Source organism: Equus caballus, chromosome 31, assembly GCF_041296265.1.
Source record: "Equus caballus isolate H_3958 breed thoroughbred chromosome 31, TB-T2T, whole genome shotgun sequence".
In the NCBI taxonomy this organism is placed as follows: Eukaryota; Metazoa; Chordata; class Mammalia; order Perissodactyla; family Equidae; genus Equus; species Equus caballus.
Genome location: NC_091714.1, coordinates 3,695,472 through 3,718,640, shown reverse-complemented (window position 1 = coordinate 3,718,640; position 23,169 = coordinate 3,695,472). Strand labels below are relative to the sequence as shown.

General features: G+C 50.7%; 1 protein-coding gene across 1 annotated transcript; it reads right to left on the bottom strand.

The window, feature by feature from the left end:
• Nucleotides 1–11,208: 11,208 nt before the first annotated feature.
• PRR18 (proline rich 18) lies at nt 11,209–15,322 on the bottom strand. Its single transcript, XM_070256548.1, has 2 exons — nt 15,183–15,322; nt 11,209–15,083 (listed from the first exon to the last, which is right to left on the bottom strand). The coding sequence occupies exon 2, from the start codon at nt 15,074–15,076 to the stop codon at nt 14,219–14,221; it is 858 nt and encodes a 285-aa protein (XP_070112649.1). The 5' UTR covers nt 15,077–15,083; nt 15,183–15,322; the 3' UTR covers nt 11,209–14,218.
• Nucleotides 15,323–23,169: the final 7,847 nt, after the last annotated feature.

Genomic DNA, 23,169 nt, shown 5'->3' with positions numbered 1-23,169 from the left:
ATTCTTCCCTCCTCGGAGGGCTTCACAGAGATAGGGGACAATCCCCCGAGGTGCGGTGACGCTTACAGAAGTCTGGGTCTTTCTTCGGGAGTGTGGAAGGCGGGCTGTGCAGCAAAGCATGGAATTCCTTAGGTTTACCTCTCAGCCCTACCACTTAGTAGCTCTGGAGACTTGGGCGACCCTCCTTAAAACTACCCATCCCTGCTCCTGGGGGGCCGTGCAAGACCCTCTATGACCTGCCCAAGCCTGTCACCTCCCTCTGGGCTCCCTGCTCATTCACCATTCAGGCTTCCTTGTGGCTCAGTCCCGCCACTTAGCTGATCTCCCTGCCTGACCACTAGCCCCCCAGGGTTTGAGTGGCCGGCCCCCTCAGCTTCTTAAAGTATTTCTCAGATTCATCTTCTCAGTGACAGCTACCCAGCTGCCCAACTGCAGTGGCAGCCACCGCCCCACTGTACTTGATGTGCTTTTTCTTTTTCCCATGGCGCAGATCACCTTCTGACATACCTCACCATTTTCCTCATTATTTATTGTCTCCCACCACTAGGATACAAGCCCCACAAGGATGTGCGCAGTGCTGCATCCGGAGCCCTCAGACCAGCACTGGTCCGCACTCGGCATCTAGCAAGTGAATGATTGTGGTGGCTGCGTGGTACGATGCACGTAGGGTGCCCAGCTCAGAACAGGTGCTCTGTGTTCCTGAGCTGTAGCGGCCAGTGGCATCCACCCCACACTTCTCTGGTCACATCCTCATTTCTCCACCCCCAATGTATGAGGTCAAACTACAACCACCCTCTCCCCAAAATCTGCGTTCTGCAGGGAGTGACCCCCAGGCAGAAACACGAGACCCTGACAGACTCCCCCATTAGTGCCTACAGCCCAGATCCCCAAGGCTGCTCTGGTCCCACCCTTCCCAAAACCTGGTTCCTCAGCTTTTCCTTCCATCCTTTTTAGCTCCCATAGCCTTCTCAGAACTTTCTTTTTTGCTCAAGTTGAAGCAGAGTTGGCTTCTGTTTCTAGAAACCTAAATATAGATTTAGTTTTCTCTATTTGAATGCTTTTACGGGTGGTGAAAACCAAGATTAGAAAGTCGCTCGTCTTTAATTAACAACTGGACTCAGCCCCAGATGTGGTAGCGTGTGGCTTCTGCCCAAACAACCCTCAAAGAGTCACTTCCTCGAACTGGAAAACCACACAGGCTATCTCGCTCTGCAGACGGTAGAAGCTGTCAAGATACAAGCAAAGCTGCAGATTAAACCCCCCAGAACCATGCAATACGAATCCTAGTGTTAATTACTAGGAGGATCCGATACCAAAGAAATACAGTTAAAAATCCCCCATCCTTCCCAGAACCCATGGCCCTTGACTTACACCGCGATCCTGTTAGCAGAAAGGACATGCGTTTGTTTGCCCATTTCTGGTTGCTATCGACGCTCCCAGTGAATTGATTTTTGAGTTACCAGCTGCCTTGCTGCTATGTTGAGAAAGCATCAGATCACTATCTTATTTGGCTACTTAATACTTTAGGTAAAGATGGATATAAAAGATAATCAAAGGGTAAACAAGGCAGGTTGTGAAGTATAAACTGGAGTGCTGAAGTCTAAAGGTGGTGGATAATGCCATCGCATTTGGAACTCTGATAGAGGGACCGCGGGAGCGAGTGGGGAGAAAACTGGGTGACCCTGAGAACCCCATTTCATGCCCGATTCTTCTGAAGCCTGAGTTTCGTTGTCCTACCTGCCTGTAGATTTCTCTCGGTGCTGAGAAAGCAGAATACGAGAGCACTTCACGGGGGTTGTAGTACCCGTTTCCAATGAGGAAGGATGCATCTAACAGGAGAGAAGACAGGGGCAAAAATAGCTCCACCTCAGGACAGATATGGCCCAAGTCAGGGGACAGTAGGACAGGAAGGGGGGTAACTGTGGGCGTGCAGTGGCTCCAGCAAGGAGGTGACACTGAGTTTTCAAGTGTGACAGTGACTGCTGTGTCTATTAGCACAACCACAAGCACAAGCAGCCTGCAAGTCTGGAGTTTGTGCAGGAAGTAGCTGGGATGACAATGATCTGAAAGGAGGGCTGAGTAGTCAGGGTCCACCATGAGGGGACAGCCAGGGGCTGGGCCAGAGCCAGGGGCCTGGGTTGAGCAGGCGCTCAGCACATGCTCCTGGATTACCTCCTTCCCTTTAAAATCTCCACGGACCATCAACATTTTAAAATACGAGTTAAATACGAGTAAAAAGTATGAGTCAATGAGTTTACAGGAGTGAAGAAGATCAAATGGACCCCAAATCTGAATTAGGGGAAGGAAAGAGTCTAGACCAGCTCTTTCAGTCCTGCACATCAATGGGGAGATGAGGGAAGAGCCAATGAGAACCATTTCATCCTTAGAATTAAGTATCAATTTAAATCTGAACTACAGCCGAGTTCAAATCTGTGCTGATATCTAATTGCAAACACATAATGCACAAAGTACTTTTGTTTAAATCTTCTTTCTTTGTCTGCTTGAAGAAACCCAGAAAAGACAAGACAACAGAAAATTAATCTTTTCAATGAAGATTACAGTGATCATGGGACCATGAGTAGCTTTCCTTTCTTTGCTCCAAACTGATCTTTTACTTTTCAAATTTTAATATTATACAACCACGAGGGGTTGATTAATGTCACTAGAGATCTAGTGTCTCCTTTTGTTGTAAATTATAGAATTTGTACTTGATTGTAAGATTGTAAGCTTTTATGAGATACTAAGTGTTTTGAGAATGGAAAAACCACGTGAGTAACGTCCTGCAGTCAAGAATTGACACACAAACAGAACAGACCCCTAAGGAGTCAGAGGGAGCCTGTGGCAGCCGTGGGGGAGGTTTTTGTATTTATTTAACGATTTCTCGTGTGTTCGTTTTGCCGGTGGCTTTAAACTGGAGAGCACAGATGAGTACCTTGCCCTGAGCTCACTTTTTGCTGTGGTTTTCGTTATTTTAAGAAATGATTATCTGGCCGAAAAGCATAGAGAATTCTGAATAAAGGCGATCAATTTCTCACTTTGGGTTTACTGTGCCCTAAATGGTCCCTTACTTAATAACAATGAGCTGTAAGAGGCTACTTCCAAAGAACACGCAGGGGATGCTTTTGAATCCTTACAGCTGGCAGAGGAAACGAGGACAGGAAGAAAAGCAGAGGATGCCCACCCCGGCTGCACACTGCTAACTCTGGGTGACGGCCACCTCTTTCTCCCGACGTGAAATTGAAATTCACATTGGGGTAGAATCGTAGTAAACCAGAACATCCCTGGAAAGTCCAGCACTTGTGGTTATGGTAACGGTATAACTTTGCATTTCCCCTCTGTCCAGGAAGGAGATGACTCATCGAGAGAGGAAGGTGCTTCTGGCCTGGGTGATGCTCTCTCCCTCCCGTAAGTGTGGATGGGGAGGGAGGCAGGGTCTCTCTGTGCCTGTGGAGGGACTTCCTTTGCGGAGAGAAAGGGCCACAGAGCAAAGACACGCCCATCATGACACTATGACTCTGGGTGCCACAGGAAAACACAACCGCGGGGCAGGCTGTCCTGACAGTTTGTCCTCGGAAGGACATGGGCGGGTCCTCCCAGTGGTCAGAGTTTGACAACCACCAGCACATTTGCCTAAGTCCTTGGTGACAGCCACTGGGGCCCGGGGTTCCTTTGATTCCCACTGGTGACCGTCAAAGCCTTTTGCAGGGCAAATGGGTGAGCCTTTTATCTAATACCAGATGAATGTTTTTCAAATAAACTTTATTTTAAAAAACATAACTTCATTTGTCTTAATTGCAAGATGCATAATACAGTCTCACGAGCAGCGAGGATGGTAGCAAACCTGAGGTCGAATGGAGGAGGAACATACTCCAGGTTGATCTGGGCGACCTACTGAGGCCTTGGGGCGCAGGGAACGGGGACTCGCAACTTTGCCTCTACACATCCGGTATCTCCCGTCACAAGGAGCATGCGTCATTTTATAGTTTTTAAAAATCTCATAAGGAAAGCTTTAACGGAAAATGATTCTACTATGTGATGCCCAACGTTCAGTTGCATATGGCGGAATTTTCTCTTTCCATCTGTCAAGTATCTGGGATTGTAGAAATTATGCAAGACAGCTTCTGGGTCCTTCCAGCATGGCTGGTAAACAAACCTGTGCCGTGTCAACACAACCCACTATAAACAGATTGTTCACAGTTCAGTGATATCCAAGAGCAAATCTGACGGTACCCCTGAAGGACATCTAGATGCTTCTCTTGGCAGCACCACCCTCCATCACCCTCCATCACTGGAGTGCATGCAGAGGCAGGGGCCCCACTAGACCAAGCACTTGGAATTCACCATCTCTTGATTTGCTGGACCAGTCAACAATATCAACATGCTGTACCAGAATCAGTCAGTCATGTTCTGGAAACAATAGCAGGCTCTCCGGCCCCAGCTGAAGGGACAAGGCTTTCATTCTCTGTGATCCAATGTGGGGATGTTAATGGTTCTATTTCAGTTAAAGAAATTGGTGTCTCGCAGAACAGACATGGCTCTGAGACATAGCCGGCTTTACTAGCTGAAAAGGCGACTCTGGACATTTCAATAAACCCAATCCACGTGAAACAGTCTAAGTACAGGGGGGCATTCACACCAGCGAGGCTGCCGTGACGCCCGCAAACTGTGTGGGCTGCTTCTGTCCATACCTCTCCCACAAATAGGGTCCGGAAATATTCCACATATATATTTGGACAACGATGTAACGATATTGATTTGGGTTTGTTTCCTTAAAAGCTAACGCTGAAGGCGTTTCCCATAGACAAGTATCAGAACTGTTTTAAGCTTCAGAGAGTTTGGTTGGACCTCGAGGATGAGGGAAGTTTGGAGAGGGGCTGGCCTGCACACTGCCCAGGAAGGTGGGGCCTGGGAGGGTGGACAAAGGGGACACCTTGGGCACTTTACAAAGCCCACACAAATCGGTCCTTCCCCCTCCCTCCCTGCTCCCCAGCTGTCTCCTCCTGCTGCTGCAGGGCCGGCAGACAGAAAGTGACAGGGCATTGGCTAACCCATTCCTTCCATTCACATCTCTCCCCGGGTTCTGCTCTTCCACCCACCCATCACTTCCTCTAATGCTTCACGTCCTCCCTTCTCCCCTTGAAAATAAAAATTCGAGAGCCAGCCCAGTGGCACGGCAGTTAATTGCAAACGTTCTGCTTCAGTGGCCTGGGGTTCGCCAGTTCGGATCCCGGGTGTGGACATGGCACCGCTTCGCACGCCATGCCGTGGTAGGCGTCCCACATATAAAGTAGAGGAAGATGGGCACGGATGTTAGCTCAGGGCCAGTCTTCCTCAGAAAAAAGGGGAGGATTGGCAGCAGGTGTTAACTCAGGGCTAATCTTCCTCAAATAAAACGAATTCCAACAACTTATTCTGGGGCAAATGGGCCACCTCCAGTTGTCTTGCACAGCCTTATAGATATCTGTGTTTTACGACAAAATTCGAATCTTCAGGGCACTGATAATAAGCGCGTGCATGCTGAGTTCAGGGATGGGGTGACAATAGAAAACGAAGAAATCAGGCCAATTCCAGCCCTTTCCACGGTCTCGAGTGCAGCTGGAAACAGCCGCATTTGTGTTCAGAAAGCACAAGTCTATTTCTTAGTCAGTCGATCTTTATGTAACTCAAAAATTCTCTTTCTCGGGGCTGGCCCCGTGGCCGAGTGGTTAAGTTCGCGTGCTCTGCTGCAGGCGGCCCAGTGTTTCGTTGGTTCAAATCCTGGGCGCGGACATGGCACTGCTCATCAGACCACGCTGAGGCAGCGTCCCACATGCCACAACTAGAAGAACCCACAACGAAGAATATACAACTATGTACCGGGGGGCTTTGGGGAGAAAAAGGAAATAATAAAATCTTTAAAAAAAAAAAAAATTCTCTTTCTCTTCGTAACTCAGCTCCGCATTTATTTCCTAACGAGGTCTATTGGCAATTCTCAAACAAAGTAACTTAGAAACAACGCACAGCGAGCTATTACTGACGAGACCGGAGTTCCATTTTCCCTGGACAGCCAATTGTCCTTTCCCAGTCCACCGGTGTGGGGTCCCTTCACCTGCTGCTGCCTGCATAGCATTTCAAACGCATTTTTCTGAGACTCTGGCCAAGATTCCATTGTTTTTGGAAGAGTGGCTATAACTTCTCCCTGGAGTTGCTAGGCTCCTAGCACAGATAGGCGTCCCCAGAAACGGTGCCCGTGACTTTGAGGCACGTCTTACGTGGAGTCGGAGAGCAAAGCATGCAAAAGAAATCACCTTCTTCTTCATGCGCCTTCGACTGTGGGGCCTTGGGCACCCACGCGAGCCCGGCTCCCTGAGATGCTGTGCTTTATAATAACTGTGGGATTATTCGAGATGCTCTATCATTAGATTTTCTTCAGTCGACCCTTCCGTGACTCCCGGTGTTTCTCCGCAGACCCTGGGACGATGCAGAAGTGGGTGCTCGCTGTTCTTGAGTCATGAATGAGCCCTTTGTTTGAGTGGCTGTCCCCACTATGAGGGGCGATTGTTCCGGAACTCTCTGGCTCGACTGTCTCTGCCAGGCCAGCACCGCAGCCAGCAGGGCTCACATTCAGGGTCTGTGCCCAGGTAGTAGATGCGGCGATGGCCGACCACGGTGAACACCAGGTCACCATGCGCCATGTTCGTCCTCTGCACCAGGGAAAACAGCGCTCACCCCATCTCGGGAGCAGCTCCCATTGTCCCTTGTCCAGGGGCGGAGAGACAGCGACCAACTAAGGGCCCTGAGAACATGGTGGACCTGGGACTGCAGCCAGGTGGCTGGGCCGGGGCGCTGCAAGCCCATCTGCCTCCCTGTGAGCAGACACTCGGACACAGTGCCCCTTCTTCTCTCCCATTCTGCCAGAGAGCTGGGTTCGTCTCAGAGGGTCTTTTCAGCAACTCCCTGGAATATGAAATGAAACTCATGCTTTCATCATAGAAACCACGCAATTCCATCCCAAACTCTGTTGTGTGACGAAATAATAAAATCTAGGTCACTTTCTGTAATCTCTCTACAATCATCTTAACTTGAAGGGTACTGGCCCCTCCATTCATAAAGCGACAAAGTGTCGAGTCCATGCTGGCAGGACGTCCAGAGCAGATTTGCAGAGCCATTTTCCTGGACGTGTGACACAAACGCAGGGAAGCGGGGAGGCCACATCCCCCCTCTGCCGACCCCAGGACCCATGTGGAATTACTGTGGTGTTAAGTGTACAGGATTTGCTCTTCAACGTTGACTCTGCCTATGTGTCTCTAGTATTTTTAGCGATGTGTAGGATTTATCTATACCGAAGCTCTAACGTCACATTTCCCATCTTTTTATCTGGCCCCACTGCTGTTGAAGCCGGCCAGTCTGTGGTATTCTGTTAGGGCAGCCCGAGCAGAACAATATAGACCAATCGCTGTCAGAAAGAGCAACTCAATGTCAGTTGTCCTCCACCAAAATCATTGCTCTTGGCAGACATGTCCTTTCCTTTTAAAGATTGGTACCTGAGCTAACATCTGTTGCCAATCTTTTTTCTTCTTCTTCTTCCTCTTCTTCCCAAAGCCCCCGGTACATAGTTGTAGATTCTAGTTGTAGATCCTTCTGGCTCTGCTATGTGGGACGCCGCCTCAGCATGGCCTGATGAGTGATGCTAGGTCTGTGCCCAGGATCCAAACCAGCGAAACCCTGAGCCACCCAAGCAGAGTGTGCGAACTTAACCACACGGCCAGGGGGCCAGCCCCAGCAGATAGTACCCTAAATTACACCTTTTCACAGGTCAACTCATTAAGTTATAGAGGGAACAGTGTCTAATTAGTCTCATATCCCAGGTACCTCTCATCCAGTAGAAGCAGGATAAATATTTGCTGAAGAAATGAATTATTCTGGGCCCACTGGGATGCTATCCTGTTCAAAGTAAAATATTCTATTAATACTTATTAGAGTTTGCTCATAAAATCAGAAAAAAATTTGTACACTATTTGGAGGTGGCTTTTCAATACGCAGGGCTGCGTGTCTGTGGTCCTCAGAGCAGGCCCACCCCTCTGGTAATGTTATGGGATAGAGCTATCAAAGTGATATGATTGTAAGCGTTCATCTGGAGGCAATGATAATGATGATTACAGAGGTAGCCTAGCGAAGGCTTGGAACCTCAGTCAGCGTGGAACTCTGGGAGAGGAGGGTCTGAGATGAAGCTTCCAAAAGGGGGATGTCCAGTATGACCCAGCGCCATTGTCCCATGGCCATGCTGAGCCAACGGGCAAATAAAACTGATGTGTGATAACTTTCATCATTCTGGTCACTGAGTTATCCTCCACATGCCGTGAATAACACGTGGCTGGGGAAGAGAGCATGACACCCAGAAAGGGAGATTCTCATATTCTGATACAGTAACGTTCAGGGTCTCTGATGGCAGAACACACAATTTGTAAGATCCGCCTCAAGTATTTGCTGAGTCCCACCCTGTATTTCTTGCTTTAGAGCAGTGGTTCCCGAACTCCACTGCACACCAGCCTCTCCTGAGCCCCTTCCCAGGTCTACCGAACTAGGATCTCTAGGTTGGGGTCTGGATCATCCGCGTCTGAAAATGTTTCCCCAGTATTTCAGCTGTTCATTTCAGCACAGATGACGGGCATTAGGAACTGATATATATATGGTAGAAACCAGGGGTTCTCAAAGCGTGACCCAAAGACTTTTGAGGGTCCCTGGACACTTTGAGGGTCTTGGTTTTTATTCCTAATACAGGAAGGGTTGGTAGACGTAATCCATGTAAACATAAGCTCTGTGCTTCCCTCAATAAGTTTTAAGAGTATGAAGGGGTCTTGAGACCAAAAAGTTTAGGAACTGATGTACAGACAATTTTCTGGGGTTTTAGGCCAGTATTTGCTAAATATTTGAATATATCTAAAACTACTTCTTAAAGATTCACTACCATTTTTTGCAGGTTTCCATACAATCCACTTCCATAAGGTAGAATGGCCCAAGACAGCAGAGAATGCAGCTGATGAGTATCCCACTGACTTTCATGGAGAACCAACAGTGATATAAAAACATTTATGCATCCTCCAGAAACTGCATTAGGGACACCATCCATTATATTGTATATAATATAAATATAAACATGACACAAAAATAATTGTCTCTAAGAAAAAGTTTATGTCTTTTAATGTGTTAGTGTTTCTTGTTATTAGATATTGATATTACTTAACTCACTATTTTTAATTTTGACTTCGCTACTAGAAAGCTCAGAGCTAAATTTTGTGTTCAGGGCATAAATAATAAATCAGTTTGAAATGAGATGGTAAAACACAATAGATATTTTTATTTTTAAATTCCTCAGGGAAATACGATTATAGCCCCCACCACAGGTGTGCATTAAATGGTTGGAGAGAAAAACCTCAGAATACTGTAGCCAGGAAGGGGTTGATTTTGCACATATAAGTGCCAGAGAATGACGTTTTTTGATTAGTGAAGATTTTTTGAGGTGGTAATAATTACAGGTGACCTTGAGCTGGTGACGTGCAGGTGTTGTCCCAAATGCTTTACACACACGCCATCATACTCCTTATGGGATCCGCCATGTTGTCTCATCCCCATTGTATGAAGAGGAGACGGTTTAATGAGAGACGGCTGACAAAGGACAATGTCAGTATGGGAACTCTAGTCTCCAAGGCTCTAAAGGCCACATTTAACCTCAGTGAGGTACCTACTCCCAGACGGTCCAGGGAAGGTGCTCAGTCTCTAAGCTGGGCGTGGCACCACCATCCCCGGCCCCTGAGGCAGCATCCTCTGAACCGGTCAGCATCTGGACAAAGGCTCTGCGGGTCTGCACTGGGCCACTCCGGGCATCCACAGGTTGCAAAGGCATTTGAGAGCAGTTCTGGTAACGCACAAGTGTTCTTATTGCTTATTTCACATAGACTGTTAGGTCAGGGCTTGCCTTGAAGGACACACCACTGTTGGCTGAAATTTCCATCCCAAAATCGATGGTACCAAATTATGGTTTCAGAGTCAGTGTAACATACCAGATCCCACAGATCACCACCTTCAACAGAGATGTGCGACTTCCGGGAAACCACAGAACTATAGTTTCTGACTTATGGCATCTACTTTTTCTGGAAATAAAGCGGATCAACATAAAACCCATCTTAAAGTGCCAGAGTATTCCCTGACTACAGGACATTAAGCCATCTGCGCTCAACCTCGGGGATTTCACATGCACGTCCACTTACTGACGTTCCATGATCTCTCACTACAATTTAGGAAGCTTAATCCTCTGGGGTGGGAGCCCCCAACTCCTGTGATGGGAGAATTTAATGATAATACCACTACTGATGCAGAGAGAGCATCGTTCCTACCTTCTTACTTCCATGGACACATTTTATTACTTTTCTTCCCATGGACTCAAAGATTTGAAACACAAACCACATTTATTAAGTGACATACCCCGTTTGAGTAATCCAATAGTCCTCACCATTATTCAAATTGAACCTTTAACTTCTGATTGATATGAGCTACCAGCTTAAAATACTTTCACTAAAAGAAAAATGTTCTAGTGAGTGTACATAGAAGGAGTTGTTGGGGCCGGCCCGGGGGCGCAGTGGTTAAGTGCACACATTCCACTTTGGTGGCCCAGGGTTCGCCGGTTCAGATCCCAGGTGCGGGCATGGCACCGCTCATCAAGCCATGCTGTGGCAGGCGTCCCACATATAAAGTAGAGGAAGATGGTCATGGATGTTAGCTCAGGGTCAGTCTTCCTCAGCAAAAAGAGGAGGATTGGTGGCAGATGTTAGCTCAGGCTAATCTTCCTCAAAAAAAAAAAAAAAAAAAAGAAGGAGTTCTTAATCTGGGGTCCATGAGCTTCACAAAACACATGCACATTTCTCTTGATAGGTGGTGCATATTCTTAGGCGTATACTGGAATACAGCTCTCTTGGGGGCTGTATCAGAAGGTTGTACAAAAGGTTAAGTACCAGTGCCAAACAGCCTTATTATGATAATATTTGATTATCATTAGAATTCTTAAAATCCTGGTAATTTCTAGCAGTAATTAAGGCCAATGAACCTTTGTCAACCCCTGGAAGTTCCAGAACCTCAGATGGGGCAGCACTAAGGAGAGACCACCTCAGACGAATTCTAAATGCCTCGGTGATCTCTTCCTGACCAGTTTTTAACATCCTCCTCAAGAAGAAGTACAAGGCAATGAATTTCTCTTTTATTCAAAACATTAAGAAATTGTAGCATAGCGACTTAGAAAACCTTCTCAAACAGTAACAGCATGAATAGACATCACGTATCATGCGCAGAACCTTTCTCGTTTTTTATTAAGGGTCATCAACCAGGGCAACATTCGTGTTCCACTCATCGGCTTTTCAGACCAAAGAACAAGGCACACAAAACTCCATCCCACAAATGCAAACGAGGAAAAAGTGCTTCGTGTCGTCCTGTGGCCAGCTAAGAGGGAGAGATGGGGAGGGGACCCAGAGACAGAGAGAGGGTGAGGAAAGGAAAGGAAAGAAAGAAAGTGACAGGGACATGGAGATAGACTTGCAGGGGAAGAGAGGGACCTACACACTGTAACAGCAACATGACCCAGAAGACACAGGAAGACAGGAACAGATGCTCAGCAAAGTTAACGACTTTAGGAAAGTCTTTAAAAACCTTGTTGCTATTGGAACGATGGGCAGAAACCCGGGCCTCTTAACTATTGATATTCGCACCCAGTGCAAAAGAGACCATGTTATGATGCTGCGCACCTTGACCTCACAGTCAGTTCACTCCCAACCTGCTGGGGCACGTCCAGAGGGGACCTCCTCCCCCAGGACTGGAGCGGCAGATGCCATGGGGTGGGGGAGGTGGGGCAGCCAGAGCATCACAGGGCTTGAGTCTCAATTTCACCTCCTCACGGTCGCTAACTTTGCCTCTCTGGGATTAATACGCTCATTTTAAATAAAAGCAATCTAGCTCTCTGCATTCAAACAGGGGTCAGAGAAGAAAAGCTATTCAGTGGGGAGGGTTTTTGTTCTGGCAACTCATCTGGTGGCTGATCTAGCTCCCAGGGAACTCAGTGCTTCCTGTCTAACTCAATTTGTGCCTAGCACGAGAGAGAGAGAGAGAGAGAGAGAGAGAGAAAGAGACAGAGAGAGAGAGAGAGAGGGAGAGAGGGAGGGAGAGAGATTAGAGCAAAGACCTCCACGAGAAAAATAGAAAATCGGTTTTCAAAAATGTAAGGCTTCAATGGAAAATATAATTAAGACTTGACACGTTAAAGTCTAACGAGATAAACATTAAAGTAGTTATTGACTTTTACAAAATAAGTCAAAAATTGAGGTAATACATTACTCTTCTATAATCAGCCTTATCTGATTATAGCACTTTTTTTCCTTCTCAATCTTAGAGTTAAATACACTCTGACCCAAGGAGGAAAGATCTAGAAATCAGCCTGGAGTTAGCCGGGAAGGGTATGTCTCCTATAAGGCAGAGGAGTTTTACTCTTTACTCAAATAATAAATAGAAATTTTCTTCTTTTTAAAATCACTATATACCACGGTACAAAGCCACTACGATTTTCACACACTGATTAAAAGTACGGAAAACGCACACATCTACCCCGTGACCCCCAGGAACTCCCTCCCCGCTTTCTCCCTCAAAGGAATCGCTCCTCCAGCCCAGGACGTTTTGTTCCACGTCTGGGGACAGCTTTCTGCATTCTTCCCCTCTCCTCTGGTTACTCCTTCTTTCTGGAGCACAAAAGGTATTTTGTGAGCAGCGCTTCAAATACAAACAAATTTCACCAGAAGCTGCCCCTCGCTCCCGCTCGCACCTCAACGCAGCCACTGAAAACAACGCCTGCAGCTGTGCTTGAGAAGACCTGTGTGGGTGTGTGTGTGTGTGTGAGTGTGAGACTGTGTGTGAGTGTGTATCTGTGTGAGAGCAAGTGTGTGAGGCTGTGTGAGAAAGTGTGTGCATGCGTGTGAGAGCGAGTGTGAGGGTGTGTATGCATGTAAGCATGAGTACGTGTGAGTGTGAGGGCACTGTATGTATACGTGTGTGTGCAGGAGTATGACTGTGTGTAAGGGTGCGTATGTGTGTGAGCGTGAGTGAGCATGTGTGTGCACTCGTGTGAATGTGTGAGGGCAAGTGTGTGAGGGTGTGTGTGAGCATGTAAGCAAATGAGTTTGTGCGAGGGTAGGCATGGTGTGTGTGTTTGTGCACATGCATGTGTGAGCGTGAGTGTGAGTGTGTGTGTGTGTATGAGTGGGAGAGAGTGTGCGTGAGAGCATTGCGTGAGCAAGTGTAAGTGTGTGAGTGTAAGGGTAAGCATCCGTGAGCATGTGAGCATGTACGTGTGTGTGAGAGTGTGTGTGGGGCAGACTTGCCCGCGGCTGGCAGAGAGGCCCGCAGAGCACGCAGCCCGCGGAGAGTCGTGTCGTGAGCATGGCACCGTTGCCATCACTACGTCCATCCACCAGGTGGGCTAGCTCCTGGTGGGCTAGCCCCTTCGCCTTCCGAGTTCGAACATTCGGTTACCTTCCATTTTCAGGCTTTCCAATACCCGCAACGTCTCTTCTTTCGAGAAGAAACAAAATCACAAATGCAGCGCCACGTCCGGTTGTGCAACAGACCCCGCGCTCCTGGTCCCCCATCCCTCCTCGTGGCTGTCACCCACTGTTCAGACCGGGGCACCCCGGCCCAGCACCTGCAGAGAGTGACACCCGCCTACCGAGGACTCCGCAGCAGAGGGCCTCAACGAACCTGAGGGGACCAGGGCGGAGAGGCGTTTTCACCGCTGCTTACACCCCCACGAGGCAAGGACACCAGGATGGTGCAGAAGGCAGACTTGTGGGGTCGAGACCACCAGTGTGGAGAGGGAGGGGCGTCGGCTGTCCGGCTGGGGAGCGGGGAGGCGCCTGGGCAGGAGGTGGGCCATGGGGGTCGGCGAGGCTGTCTGTGTCTCCCCCTAGGGCGCCCGGGTGGAGCAGCACGTCCAGGGGGTGGGCGGTGAGCGTCGAGTGAGACCCTCTCGTCCCACCAGGCCCACCTGGCACACAGGTGCTCAGGTGCCACAGTGTGGCCAGGAGGCAGCGGCGGGGACTAGGAAGCCCACCTGGCTCCCAGGCGCAGGGAGGTGGGCGTGCAGCGTCACCTGGCTCACAGGTGCCAGGAGGCGGGAGCCGGCCTCGGGAGGCGTCCGTCCTTCGGGTCACAGCGTGCTCAGGTGCGGCAGCGCGTCCAGGGGACCGGCGCGACCGGCCGCCGACTCCACGCCGCGCAGCCACTCGGTGCACTTGCGGACCAGGCCCTCGTCCACCACCTCGGCCTCCTCCTCGTACTCCACGTCGTCGTACTTGTGCCGCTCGTTGAGCAGCGACACCTTGAGCACCGGGCGCAGGTCGGCGGGCCGCGGCCCGAGGTCGAGGGCCTGCAGGCCGCCGGGCGGAGCCGGGCGCCGCGAGAGACCCGCGGCCGTGGCCCGGGGGCAGGGGGCGAGCAGCCGCCTGGCGTCGGCCGAGGGCGAGGGGAGCGGCCGCCGGGGCCGCGCCAGCAGCTGCTTCTCCATGTGGCGCCTCTGGATGAGCAGCACGGCCTCGGGGGTGAGGCTCAGGGAGAAGCGCAGCGCGTCGTCGGGCCCTGCCCCCGCGGCCGTCCCCGAGCCGGCGGTCCGCGCCCCCGAGGCGGTGGCCCCCGCGGGGCTGTGGCCGGAGCCGGCCGGCCGGGCCGGGGCGCAGGCGGCGGGGGCGCGCGGCCGGCAGGGCGCGGCCTGGGGCGGGGCGCGCGGAGGGGCCGGGCCCGGGGCGCGGCGGGCCGGCGGCCGCTTCAGGGTGGCCGAGGGCCAGGAGCTGGACAGCAGCCCCTCGGGCCGCTCGGGGGGCCTCTTCTTCTTCTCCCCGGCCGCGGCGGGCGGCGAGGGCCCGGGCGGGGCGCAGGCGGGCGCCGCCGCTTTCCGGGGGATGCCGGGCCTCCGGGGCGGCGGGCGCGCCGCGGGGACCCCCGGGGCCGGGGCGGGCGGCGGCGGCGGCACGGGCGGGAAAGGCATGGTGCTGCCGAGCCGGCGGATCATCAGCGCCCTGAAAGCAGAGGGGCGGTCCCTCGTCAGGGGCGCGCGGAGCCTGCTGCCCTCCCCATCAGTGGCCGGGTCGGCGCCCTCATCCCCGCTCCGCACCCACCTGCGTCCAGCCGCAGCATGTCTGGCTTCCTCAGGGCCCGGCGCCCACACTTGGGGACTTTAAGCTAAGGCACCTGTCCTTCCTTCCGGGGCCGGCGGCTCTCCTCTAACTCGGGGGCTCCTTGGCCTGATCCGGCGGGACAGCGCCAGCCGCCCGGGCGCGGCGAGTGCGGGCGCCGCCTGGTCCCCGCCGGGAGAGTCGCCGGCAGGAGGAGGAGCCGAGCGCGCGGGCCGGGGACGCGGCCCCGCGAGGTGCTGGCTGCGCCTGGCTGGTGTCACGACAGACTGTTGCATGCGAGGAGACACAGCGCCGGGACAGGCGGAGGGCGGGGGCTCGGCCCCACCCGCAGGCCTCCCACCGCCCGGGGCTGGTGTTAATCCATCAGAGGCGGGGAGAGGCGCCCGGGGAGAGCGGGCGTCCTAAGTCTCAGGCGGAGTCCTCGCACGCTGGAGAGAAAATCCTTCACAACCTCCCAGTGCCTCTAAGATGGTGGGAAAGGAGCCCGCACGCTGGTGTCAGGGGAGAAAGCCGGGAAAAGGCATTTCCGTGAATCATTCTGTTTGCTTTCTCACGATGTTAATGCCATTGCTGAAAGGCAGTCATTTTAAAATTAAAAACCCAGTTTTCAAAGAACAGGCAAAACAGTCCAGCTTCAGTTATGTGGTGATGATGATACAGGAAATACTCAACACGAAGCTCTCTTAGCGATCACTGTGAGCAAAGCAATACATTTATTATTACAGCAGTGGTTCAACACGAGACAGCTTCACTATCACTTATGTTCTACTTGTAGAGACACGAAAACATTCCTATAATATTCAAATGTTTGTGGAATAAATGAAAAGTTGCTCGAGCAATTACAAAGCAACGCATCAACGTCAACGTTTCATATAGGCAGCCCCTGCATTAAGGATAATTATTAAGTGTTTAGCTCTCCAAAAATTATTTTTCCACAGGATATGCTTTTCTGTGCTAACCCAGGAACATAACCAGTTGTGGTCACAGCCCCAGGCTAGCTCACAAGCACTCAGATGTGCCTGTGGGGGGAACACCCACCCTGCCCTTTCTCCCCCCCTCCCCCCCGGCCCTTCTCCCCCCCCCCGCCCCCCCCCCCAGCCCTCACAGCATGACACCACCCCTGTTGTAGTTGCTGCAGCAGCAGCCCCACCTACCCAGGCGGCCGCCACCAGGACACTGGCCACATTCCTCTCCAATTCCCATGTTTTCCAGTTGAGGGGGCTACTGGGTATAGGGCAGGAGGCAAGAAGGAAACGTGATAATGGCCACACACATTTCTCCGCAGGTGAAGGGGGTGGAGGGGTAGGTTTAGGCCCCATAATCTGCACCACACCCCCAAGCCACCCACATGCTTACCTATTCTCCATAACATATGCAAATACAGCTTCCAGACAAGTCTCCCAGCTCTCCTCCTCCACCATGGACATTCTCCCCTTCCCTGCCCAGACCTCAAGGGCTTGCTGCTCAGATGTGAACGTGGAGACAGTTCAAGTCGTAAAACAGCCATCGTAGGTACTGAGAGCACACATGCATTTTATTCCAGGTTTTAGTATTTCCAGCTGGGGGTGGGGCTAGGTTCGTAAGCAGTGGCTGCAGTTTGATGGTTTTATACCAGGAGAGTGGAAGACAGGAGAGGAGATGAAGACACTAAGACAGGAGAGGATGGAGGCGGGAGAGGACTAGGAGGGGAAGGTGCCAAACCATTTCCCGTGGGTGCAGCCCCAGAGGTAGACAGACTACTGAGAAAAATCGACAGCTGGAGACCCAGAGATGTGAGTATGGACCCCAGCCGTTCAAAAGCTGTAATGGTGTCAGCGATGGGTTCTCTCCCACCCAGGCCGGAAGGGCATCCTCTGCCCTCTCTCTCCGGAAGGCAGGTGCCCGTGTGGGGGATGGAGTTTCCGTACCTCGTGGTGGGCTGCTGTCCCAGGAGTGGCGGAGGAGTCAGCACGTCCAACGGGACTCCGGTCTTCAGACTCCGCTAAAACATCCACAGGACAGCACCACTGCTCCCCGCCAGCTGCCTCTTCTACCTGAAACCTTCAGCCCTTGAAAATCACAGGCTAGAAAGACTGGCGTGGGCCCGGGGGGAACGCAGGAAAGCGGCATATGCTGCTGGCCCTGTCACTAATACACTGGCTGTTAAGAATCTTTGTCACACATTCTACTTGGTAGACTTGAGGAGCCAGTGACAGTTACCAGTAAGGAGAAGACAGCCACATTTACGTTCAGAACAGGAAATGTGACAGAAGAGTGATTAGAGTCAAGAAATATAGTCAAATTTAAATCAAAATTCACATGGGGTTTTGCGTAACATGCCAAGTAACACAGCAATGGGGATGACCGTTTACATACTAAATAGTAAAAGTCGAGTGCTGGCAGACTGCGATTGGCTTAGCAGTTTCACGAGTGTCTTTCTGCATCACCAGCGGACAAGAGTTGATCTCTAAAATACATGATTACATTTCATCTTGAGGTTACGGAATTTACTATTTCAAATAAGCTGGCTGACTTGAAAGGTCAATTAAGCAAAATCAAATACATAAGTAAGAACTGTACATATTTTTTCCTTATGACATTTAATCTTTGAATTACATTTATTTGCTTTTCAAATTTTAAATAAACAATAACACAATAATTGCCCACCATTTAGGGATTCATGGTAATTTTTTCTCCTACTATTGTATCAGAGTAAGTGTACAAATAAAGATGTTTCACTACAACCACCCTTTAAAATATTTCCAGAATGAACATAATGTATGCAGAAAATATTTCAATCACTAAAATAAAATACCAAGAAGGCCCAACTAAAATGATAAAGGGTAAGTGCTCCTCGGGTGTGAACTGAACTGAGACCCATGGAGGCTGCGGTATGATGACCCTGCTCGGCAAAGGGCCACAGACCTGACCACACCTCTGCCTGGATCCACAGAAACCATCCAGAATGAACACGTGCTACACACAGACAGGGTGGTGCTCAACTGTTCATTACCATGGACGCACCAGTTAATTAAATTAGAGCCAGTAAGCATACGTAATACCAGTAAACTAGCCATGATCTTAAGAAATGTTTTATGCTTCTCATTAACTTAACTTCTTGGTTTTACTATGGCATATAATACTTCAATGTATGTTCAGAAAAATTCAAAAAGGAAAACAAATCAATACATTGTTCTTCTAAGCCCACCCTCTTCCTATGTGCTAGACTTCATCTCTGTATTTTGATTCAAATAATTTTACTTGATATAGCAGTGGTAGTTTAAACATCTAGAACTAAAACTAAATTTGAATTTTAAAACACGGAAAGCTGGGGCCAGCCTGGCAGCGTGGTGCTTAGGTTTGTGTGCTCCACTTCAGTGGCCCAGGGTTCGCGGGTTCAGATCCCCAGCAGGGACCCACACTGCTCATCAAGCCATGCTTTGGTGGCATCCCACATACCAAACAGAGGAAGACTGGTGCAGATGTTAGCTCAGTGACAATCTTCCTCACCAAAACAAACAACAACACAGAAAGCCAATTCCGGTTTTATAAATCCTATTACTGAGAAATAGGGAACTTGGTCAATAACTACAAATTACCTAAATTGCTCCTAACACTGGTCTGTTACTATGAAAGGCTTTGGGAGTAGGACAACACTTAGGAAACTGTTCAGATGCTATTTTCTTTCGAGTCTTTTTTCTCATCATTAAGATAATAATCCGGTTTATCTGGATTCCTTCACTGAACTCTCACGAGAGCCTTATGAGAGAAGTACCAGCGATACCTGCATGTTACAGATGGAGAAACCAAAGTTTGCCCAATTAGCCCCACCACTAGCACGTGGCTAGGGCGGCAGCTGTCCAGGCCAGGACACGCAAAAGCACACTCTCGCCTCCATGCTACTGCGTCTCAAGACCCCTTTACACTCCTAGGACCCAAACAGCTTCTGTTTTCATGGCCTCTATCTTTTGATGGTAACCTTAATAGAAATTTAAACTGAGACTTTCAAATATGTTGTTTAACACATTTAAAAATAACAATAAACCCATCAAATTAACGATAAAACCCATTATGCTAACATATTTTTAATATAAAATAATATTTTCTAGAACAAGCAAACAAATGAGATGAGAGGTGGGCTCTGTGCTCGGTCCGTGTGCGATCACACGTCTGCAGCCTTGTTAACTCCACAGTGCCCTCACGGTTGCGCCAGAGTGAAAAGCACAGACAGTGTCTTGGGATTATTACCAGAGTAGACCCTGAAAGAGTCCCCAGGACCCCGGGCACGTCCCTGGGCCACACTTTGAGGACTGCTACATTGCCTGCCGTGTGGTACAGGGAGCCCTATGCTCCGACATGGCTGACCAAAATCTTGGCTAGTGGGTGTGTCCTTTCCACTTTGAAAGCAAAGCTTAATACTTGGTTCTTTCTTGTAACATCCTGGAAAAAAGTGAAGCAAATAGGAACATGAGCTCATGCAGGAAGGAAAGTCACAAACTCTACTATTAAAAATGATATGCCTGGGGCCGGCCCAGTGGCACAGTGGTTAAGTTCACACATTCCACTTTGGTGGCCCTCGGTTCGGATCCCAGGTGCAGACACGGTACCGCTTGGTACGCCATGCTGTGGTAGGCATCCCACACATAAAGTAGAGGAAGATGGGCACAGATGTTAGCTCAGAGCCAGTCTTCCTCAGCAAAAGAGGAGGATTGGCAGCAGATGTTAGCTCAGGACTAATCTTCCTCAGGAAAAAAAAAAATAAAAATTACATGCCTTAACTTTATACTACACCTCTTTCTTGCAAAGCTGAGTTTTAGATATAGTCAACGTACTCAACAATCTTCCCATTCGGCTGGGAGAAGCAGTAGCTGTAAGTCTTATAACAATGTGCATGGAACTTATGTGCTAAGGAACGCTTGCCTGGAAACACTGGGCCAAGGGATGTGTGCAGGAAACTAACCTGGGGAAATGCAGTTAGGCAGCAAAAGTTGTAACACGGCTCTGAGCACCGCAGAATGGGAGAAAGTGATGCCGACGACAGAAACCTAAGTGGGTCCAGAGCCGCCCTGTGGTTGTGTGGCTGCTGTTAAACTGGCTGGACGCGCCCTGGGGCCTCACCGTCCACACTAACCCGGGTGAGTGTGCTTTCCTGGGGCGGAGCAGTTCTGTGTCAGCGTCACTTTGTCACTTCTGTTCATCCCATTATATGTTAAATACCAACACAGAACACTTTCCCACGAGAGGCTGGCAGTTTCACTTGCTCCCTCACCCCCCCACAAAAGCATCTAGTTATAAACTGTTCCTTAAATAATTCACTCGACAGCACAAGACAGTACCTAAGTACACCAGCCAGGTACAGGTGTCCTTGGACAGTGTGATGGTGACGGCGCCGATTTCAGACAGTCCCCCCAACGACCACTGAGAGTATTTGGTATTTTCAGTCTAGCACTGCAAATGCAACAGCAGCTGTACAGCAGCTTCGCAAAAGCAAAGTCTAATTTTAAATGACCTCACAGACATTTTCAGGGCTAGTTGATACTTCGGGAGATGGTTTCAGTAATATTTAAAGAGAATAGAGGTAAGTCCACATTTCCTTAGGTCACACCAGTCTGGGGATAAAGACAAAGGTTTACGAACATGAACTTTCTCTGTGTCTTTGCCCCCACCTCTGGTGCTGGTCCCTTTCCAAGACCCGCCATGGGTTCCCTGTGGTCACTGTCACACACAGGGCCCATCAGGTCCTCCGGCTCCAGTTCCTGACACCAGCACCAGCCGGTGATGCCCCCAGGACCGGAGAAGCTGTGCCAAAGTCTTGTCCTTATGGTTGTCACCAGCAAGGGCAGCCCTCAGCACGGCTTCCCACAGGTCCCTGCCACAGGGCCGTGGGGACAGTGGACGCCGCCCTCCCGTGTCCCTGAGGTTCACCCTGGGAGCACTCAGGTCCAAGTTCATTATGGGCCCAAAGTCGTACAGACGTGTGTGCAAAAGCAGCTTTTCACACAGACGTCCAAGGCCTTTAGTCTGTAACAGTCTACACGCTGAACACCACGTGCCAGGCCTTTCTCCCTCAATACCTCCTCCCAGCAGTCCCATCAAGCAAATACCAGAAGAATGCCATTCCTAGCTTCTTCATGAGATAAGGAAACGGAAGCTTCCGGAGGTCAGCGCCTTGCCTAAACGTGCAGCTAGACCGTGGGGGGTGCTACCCGCGTCCTGCACACTCTGACCCCCAGGGGGTGGGCGAGCTGCCCGCAGTCCCAGCAAGGGTCACCTAAGCTAGCTCCCGCTCCCCTCTCCTGACAGCTGCCCGGGCCTTCACCAAAGAGGGCCTTGGCTGTCTATGCCAGCATGTTTCAAGGTTTTGGGGATCCCTTTAAGGAAACACTAAATTTTGCTACGATGGGGGGGATGGGCGGGTGGGTCCTGAAGCCCCCGAAGCCGATCTGTGGGCTCGGGATGTGAACCTTGGCACGAATTCCCCTCAGGGAGGCTGAGTGGGCCGGCCTGGTCTCCGTGTGTGTTGTGGGCTGTCGGCCAGCTGCAGCATGGCCAGCAGACAGGAAGGTGGGAACCCAGAGGAAAAGCAGAGTGGGGACAGATCAGGATATCCTGCTGAGGATTTGGGCCTCCAACCACAGCAGGACCCCTCCCAAGGGACCCCCATTTGGAGGAAGCGTGCAGGAAACAGTCTCACGTGGAATTCTCTCACGTGATTTACAAGAATCTGATCTGACTTCCACACCCAGGGCAGGGCCTAGCACAGGCTGTGGCCGACCTCTCACCTGTCCCTTCCTCCTGGGGACACACATGTACCATGTCGTCCTGCTCACACCCAGAGGCTGAAGCCCATCATAATGTCCCTCCTCCCTTGTAGGGGGATCGAGCAGCCACACAGCTAGACCCAATTCCAACCCCGACTCCTGCTCACCTCGGGCCAGTGGTTCACCTCCCAGACAACTTCCCCAGCTGTGAGTAGGCATAGGCGGTTTCTGGTGAGCATGATATTTCATAAGGGACGTGAACACCTGGCCTGGCACAGAACACATGCTCACCAATCCTTAATGCCTTCCATCACTCCCAGTCTCCCGGCAACATCTGCCACTGCTGCCTTCTGGGCAGGGACAGAGGGCCAACCACGTACCCTGAGAGCTCTCAGCAGGGCAACACGCTTCCTGTCTCTGGGGGAGGGGTCTCTCTCTCGCACCATCTCAGTGCACTTAACAGCTTCCTCCTCCATCCCAAGGCCATGCCCCAACTCCACGATGGACATCTTTACCCAAAGATACTCCATGTTCCGTCCTGGGATCCTCTGCACCAGTACAGCAGTGTGCTTCCAGTTAGTTCTGGGTACACATCGCTCCCAACTATAACTCCAACAGTGGCCTCCGACGAGAAGACTAGGAAGCCCTTCAAGATAAGGTGCGTCCATTCTTTGCTGGCCATCGCGACCTGTCCCTGGGCTGACTCTGGCTCAGGCTCTCCCTCTGGCGTTGCCTGGACTCACCGTTTTCAGCTTGACCCCACCTCTCTCATACTGACTCGAGCAGACCCCTCACTTTGTCTGGCTGAACACTACAGCCAATGCCGGACAGTGGGTAAGCAAGTAACACAATTTCAACTCAGAAAAACCAAGTCTACCTGAAAGCACTGAAACTGAAGAGACGCCCCACTGGACTCCCAACGCCCTCTTCTCCAGGCGAGGTTTCCCAGGCAGCTGACAAACAGGAAGGCGGATCAAAAGGACTCGGGAGGCAGAGGGCACAGTGGAGCTCAGTGGCCTCTGGACGCAGACAGGGCTCTTTAAACCCTGCCTCGACCACGCTGGCCGTGCGCTCTGCCCTCCCCACCGTTAAGCACGGTCGGCCCGGGGTGGGCTGTGGAGAGGTGCCTGGAGGATGCTCGGCTGTCCTCTAACCTCTTCTGAGAACTAAGATCATTCACTGTCTTTACTGCTGTTGTCAACTACTAACTGTCTAAAACCACCACCTTC